At 42.2% G+C, this 6059-nt stretch overlaps 1 protein-coding gene across 1 annotated transcript; it reads right to left on the minus strand.

Annotated features, from left to right (window-relative positions):
- Positions 1-1271: 1271 nt before the first annotated feature.
- LOC121438967 (melanoma-associated antigen B2-like) lies at positions 1272-5269 on the minus strand. Its single transcript, XM_041639470.1, has 2 exons — positions 5241-5269; positions 1272-2349 (listed from the first exon to the last, which is right to left on the minus strand). Exons 1-2 carry the CDS (start codon positions 5267-5269, stop codon positions 1272-1274), a joined length of 1107 nt encoding a protein of 368 aa, XP_041495404.1.
- Positions 5270-6059: the final 790 nt, after the last annotated feature.

The raw sequence follows: 6059 nt of genomic DNA on the forward strand, positions 1-6059 counted from the left end.
GGTCAAGCAGCATTTTATTAAACTATTGCAAGTATCAAATCTTTAGTGGGTAGAAGAACTTCATCCCTCAGCACAAAGGGCTCTAAAACCCCTTGGGATTTGTGTGGGTATAGGTGTATGCCTTGTGAGTGTAGGTGCATGAAGAGGCCAGAAGAGGACATAGATCACCTAGAGCTGGAGGCAGTGCAACCAATTAAGACACGTTTAATAATATTTAAAATAAAACTGATATAAGAGTCACATTGTGCTTAAACATAAGAGGAATGCAGAAGTGTCGTCTCTAAATCTCATGCTTAATCTAAATTCTTTCACTTACTTGCCATGTAAATATGGGAACAGGTAGATTTTTAACTCTTGGTAACCATTGAGAAGTGATTTTGTCAAGTTCTTTTTCATATAATGGGGATACATGTGTACGGTACAAAGAATCTGTGCTTAAATAGATGTTATACTAACTTATCAGAAAGTGTCATTTATTAATGTGAGCATTTTAATCTAATTCATTATTATCCTTATTTCTCTTAACGTTTTCCCTAAAAGATTTTACAGAAAGTGTTGTATTCCAGGCCATGAACAAAAAGGGAAAACAAGACCTTCATACTTGAAGATAACTAGTAATGGATACAGAAAAATATATTTTGTTGAAGAAGACATCACCCATTTTATTGTTTCTTTAGGAAGTAGAGATCTTATTCCATTCTGTCCAATAATGAAAGTTTATTAGAGAATCTATCATTACATATTCCAGACTTCTTGCTTCTATTATCAAACATGCCAAGTACACAAGGTAAGAGCTTTACAAGAGTAGGTATTCAGTGCATGTTGGTTAAAGCATGAACCTTTAATATAAGGGATCTCTTTCTCAGCTAATTTATCACACATATTTTAATATCAGAAACAAAAGTCAGTATGTATACCTACAGCAATGACAAGAAAATAAGGACTAAAACACACTTCACTGAAAAGACTAACACTTTTGAATATTTTTCTTTCATATTTCACACCATTTTCTTAATCTAATTCCATAGTATCTTATGAACATCACCAAATCCTTAGAACATTTCAAATTGTAAACCGTATTCCAAATAAATCCAAAAAATTTGAGCTCCCAACTTGGTAAAGAACAGTGAAGGAACTGGCTTTAAAACTTATCTGTGTACATTTAACCCCAAGTTAAAACTTTGCTAAAAGTCCTCCGAAAGATTATCAACAGCTTAATTGAAAAAGGTGAAAAGACATTTTCAATCATAAAGCAGAGGCTACCTTATACCTCACGTGCTAGTAGGACGACTTAACTTGGTCTTAGTACGTTCCTTGGCCTTGCCTTTAGTGCCAGACTTAGCTGCAGCTGCAGCCTGGACTTCTTCTTCCTCTTTAATCAAATCCTGCTCAGAACGATATAAGCAAACCCCAGGCAAGGCTTTACTGACCTTGGCTAAAAAGTCCATCACCTTTATCTCGGTTGCTTCACCATAGGCCCTCGGACCCCACAGGAACTCATAGGATGGAGGATCACTGTTAGGAACCTGACGGTATTCTATGTATTCTTCCTGCACTAGCTCCTCAGTGATAAGCTTCCTGATATCCCCAAAGAAGACTTGTATGATCACATCATAGACTCCTAATGTATTGAGGAAATACCAGACATCCTCCTTGGAAGCACAATACTTATTTAGGTAGATCACACTGAGGAGAGCAATCAGAATGCCCCTGGTAGGAACACCTATCTCATTGATCCTACTTCCATCATCCTCAAAATCTAGCTTGCTCACAAGCTCATATGCTTGACCATGTGGCAGGATTTCTTTCAGCTCAAGGCCAAACACCACATCCAATCGATAGGAGGCTTTCTTGAGGATCTCGGGGAAGTGTTCCTTGAACCTTTTGTTGATAACTTTGAGCATCTCTCCCCTCCTCATGGGCTGCTGCAAGTTGTATTTGTAGAGCATGTACTCCATCAGCATTCCCGTCTTCCTTGTCATAAGATCCATCTGCATGCTTCTAGTGGAGAGTAGAGCCCCGGAGGAATGCTCATTTCCATCTCCTTGGCCCTGCTCACCATTATTAGACCTTCCATGGGTCACTCCCTGGCTGGCAGTGCTGCTGGGTGCTGAGCTTTCAGAGTGCTGTGGGAAGTCAGCAGTAGAAGTGCTTGGCTTAGCATCTCCTGAAGCTTGATCAGAGCCAGCAGGTGACTCTGCTTTCTCTGCCTCCTTTGCTTGAGCATCCTTGAGCCCCTGGCGCCTTTTCTCTCGAGCACGGGCCTTACTCTTCTGTCCCCTTGTCATGATGGCTGGCGTCAGGGACAGCAGGACAGAGTCTTGGTAGTAGAACAGGGACCTGAGATACCTGAATCAGGAAAATAACGTACTATGAGCACATTGAGCATGTTGAGAACACTCAGGCTTTCAGCAATTCTTTCCCCTCCTTGTCTCACACATTATAATGACATCAGTGTTCTAAGCACTCTCTGTATTCCTCACCTCTGTTCACCTTATATATACTGTGAGGTAAAGGATAGCTGCCTTTCTCTGGTGTTTGAACACTCTCAATTCTACTCACATCTAGTACTAGGCTGCTGTAATGTTTCACTGAATCCAGTAGTAAGGAAGCCCAAAGGAGACTTGAACTTTATTGAATACACCAATTCACATAACATGAATGGTGAAGTCTCAAAAGGCCATACCCCTAGATGAAGCACTGTAGACAGTGGCTGTTACAAGAGGGAGATTCAGTCTTCTGTAGGCATAATCGCTCAGTCCTAAAACCATATACATGTAAGCAACACTAAATGGATATATTAGGCTATATTTACGTCTTTATATAATAAGTGTATGTGTTTATATTATTTATTACTTACACTATTGATATTTTTAAATAAAACAATATATAAAATATATGTATTTATATATTGTCACATATGTAACAATATTAATTATAAAACGGACCGTGGATTTGAGACAACAAGGAGAAGAATGGATTGGGATGGAGAGAGAAGACGGGAACTGAATAAACATAGTGCACACAAGTTAAATAAAAAGTCAATGCAAAAATAATCACAGTACTCACGAAGTACGGGTAGGAGGACTTTCATCATGTAAAAGGCATCCTGGTCTAAATTTTGAATTCTGGAGAAACCAGTGGTATATATATATATATACCTGACTTTAAAAAAAGGAGAAAGACCAAAAAGCATGATGTGCCCTGGGAGAAAACACATACACAAGATGTAATGTTTATGCTGAAATTCACAATGCTAACCTTTACTGTCTTGTGCTGACAATGTCCTGGGAACAGAGCCTGTGGCTAGTTACGGCAGGTGTACATGTCCAAGTCACACTATAGAGCCTGACTTACAGTGGCCCCATTATTTTGGAAGTGATTCGCTCACTTCCATATAACTTCACTGATGTTAGGTACTGGAAACCAAGGCTAAAGTGGGCCTATAGGACACCAAGCCTGTCCCTTCTCCGAGAACAGGCTCAGCGGAGCACAGAGGGCTGTCACACTTCCAGCTCCTAATTCAGGACATTTTAAATATCCCTGTGCTATGTGTTAGCTTTCAGTTTTCCTTCAGCTAGGAAGTGAGTATCCTGCTAGACATTTGAAGCTGACTCTGTTTCTTGGTCCGCACTCATTTGGTGCAGTTATGGGAACTGCTGTAAATTTCCCGACATGCACACCTTGAAAACGGATCATACTCTTTCAGCTTCCCTCAACCACTGCTGTATTTCCTCTCTTCCTTTACTGCTCATCCTTGTCAATTTCTCATTATCTTCTTACTTCTCCCTAACAGTACAGGAGAGTATTGACAGGAGACTTTAACTGCTTCATTTCATTTATTTAATGTTGTCTGCTTTTGCAGGCTTTTCCACTTTACCTAGGTCTTCAGGAATGCTATACAAACCCCATACATTAGCTGTGCTCTCTGTCTATTCTTTCATTTCTGATCCTTTCCTTCTTTTTTTTGAAAGGATTTCTGCCTCCTCCCATCCTCACATTTCCCTCCTAGTCCCTACACTCCTCTCCCCCTCCCTCCTCCTTTCCCCCTCCCTCTCCAGTCCTAAGAGCAGTCAGGGTTCCCTGCCCTGTGGGAAGTCCAAGGTCCTCCCCCATCCATCCAGGTCTAGGAAGGTGAGCATCCAAACTGGCTTTCTCTGTGTAATAGCCCTAGTAGTCCTGGAACCTGGAACATGCTTTGTAGAACCAGGTTGGCTTCAAACTCACAGATATCCCGCTGCTGCTGTCTCCCAAATGCTGGAATTTGTGCCATCACCTCTGGGCTTCACTTCTGATATTTAAGAGTAGTTTGGGAGAATATAAAAGTGAGGTGCATTAGCATCTTAACCTCTGTGAACAACTGTTTCCTTCTCTTTTACTCTGATAATAGTTTCCCTATATTTTGGCCTTAAATTATCAAACTGTGATTACTTTCAGATGGACTATGAGAATATTGACTGATAAAAATTAAGTACATATGTATGTTGATATAGAGTTACTGAGTGATCTTATAGTTATTATTAGGGGTTAAGATTGGAATTAAAAAGACTTGGTTTCCCTCGGCTGGCTATCAAGGGAAATCGGGAACACTTGGGAAATAAAGCTGTCATTGTTTGTGAAAAAAAAGTGAGGTGCATCTCTGTGAGTTCAAGGTCAGCGAGCTAGTTTCAGAACAGCTAGGACTGCTAAACAGAGAAACGTTCCCTTGAAAAAAACAAAGAAAAAAAAGCGTTCAGATAGGTGGGTGGTGACTGCGCACCCTTTGGTCCCTCCCAGCTGTCTGGAGGCACAGGCAGGTGAGTCTCTGTGCATTCCAGTTCCACCTCGATAACAGAGTGAGTTTCAGGAGAGGCTTCAAAGCTACAGAGATATCCTATCTCAAAAAGAAAGAAAGAAAGAAAGAAAGAAAGAAAGAAAGAAAGAAAGAAAGAAATCCTCTAGTTATCTCTGGAATAGAGTTCCTTCTTACTGCCATACACTAGGCATGACTGCCCAGGTTAGGATTCCTCTGTCTCCCAGGGGATGTGCTTGTTCACCCAAGTTAGGCTTCCCCCTGAGTACCAAGGGATGGGCATGCCTAGCAGAGTTAGGAGTGCCTCTGACTCCCACGGGATGGGAGTGGCTAACCAAAGACTCTGGGTATCTTTTGCACATGGCACTTCCTCTGACCAGCCCCAGGAAGGCATGGCTATCTTAAACCTCAATGTAGCTCTTACTTTTGGCTGCCTGATACCTCCTACCTTCCCATGTTGGACATGACCAACCCCATGCCTTTCACGTGTTTTTCCGAGACATGGGTTTTAAGCGCTATCACAGCATTTAAGAATAAGTAGAGAGCCTAGAGGTGATTTCCCAAACGTTTAAGCCTAGCACTTGGGAGGCACAGGCAGGCAAATCTCTGTGAGTACGAGGCAAGCTTGGTCTCTGAGAGCTGGTTCCAGGACAGCCTCCAAAGCTACAGAGAAACACTGTCTCTAAGATAAAAAAAAATGTACAGAGATAGCAGAGTTGGTTCTTCATTCCACTGAACACTAACTACCGATTTTCCTGGTGATGAAGTCGGATAGACTTCCTTTACAATGGGGCACTTTAGAGCCCAGGACTGGGACAGCTCATGGTGGACTAGAATTCATTTCAAGGGTTTTGCCTTACCATTTAGAATTCAATAGCTGGCTTTAATTGTGACCTACGAAGCCACCATTTTCAGAATCGGAGTTACCTTCTAAGAGCAGGGGTGGGGGGGGTGTCCCCGTTTCCTCTCAGAAACATACAAAGCTACAAGTCGCCTCATATTTTCCCAGGGCAAGCCTGAGTGAGCACTAGCACAGCTCCTGTGATTATTCTAGTCACATTCCCCCTTGGTACACATTCAGGGTCTTTACCTTGAATGCAGACCTCTCTGAGAACTCTCTGGCAGCGCGGCCTGAGCAGCAGAGGCAGCTTTGGTGCTGGGGGCACTAAGACCCAGCTCCTCCCCTCCTCACAGGAAGTGAGGTAAACCATATCCGGTCAGGGGCGGGCTCTGAAGAGTGACAGCAGGGAGGAGTTACTATGGAAGC

Source organism: Microtus oregoni, unplaced genomic scaffold (assembly GCF_018167655.1).
Source record: "Microtus oregoni isolate MIOR12 unplaced genomic scaffold, Mior012 000059F_ref0000304, whole genome shotgun sequence".
NCBI classification, from domain to species: Eukaryota; Metazoa; Chordata; class Mammalia; order Rodentia; family Cricetidae; genus Microtus; species Microtus oregoni.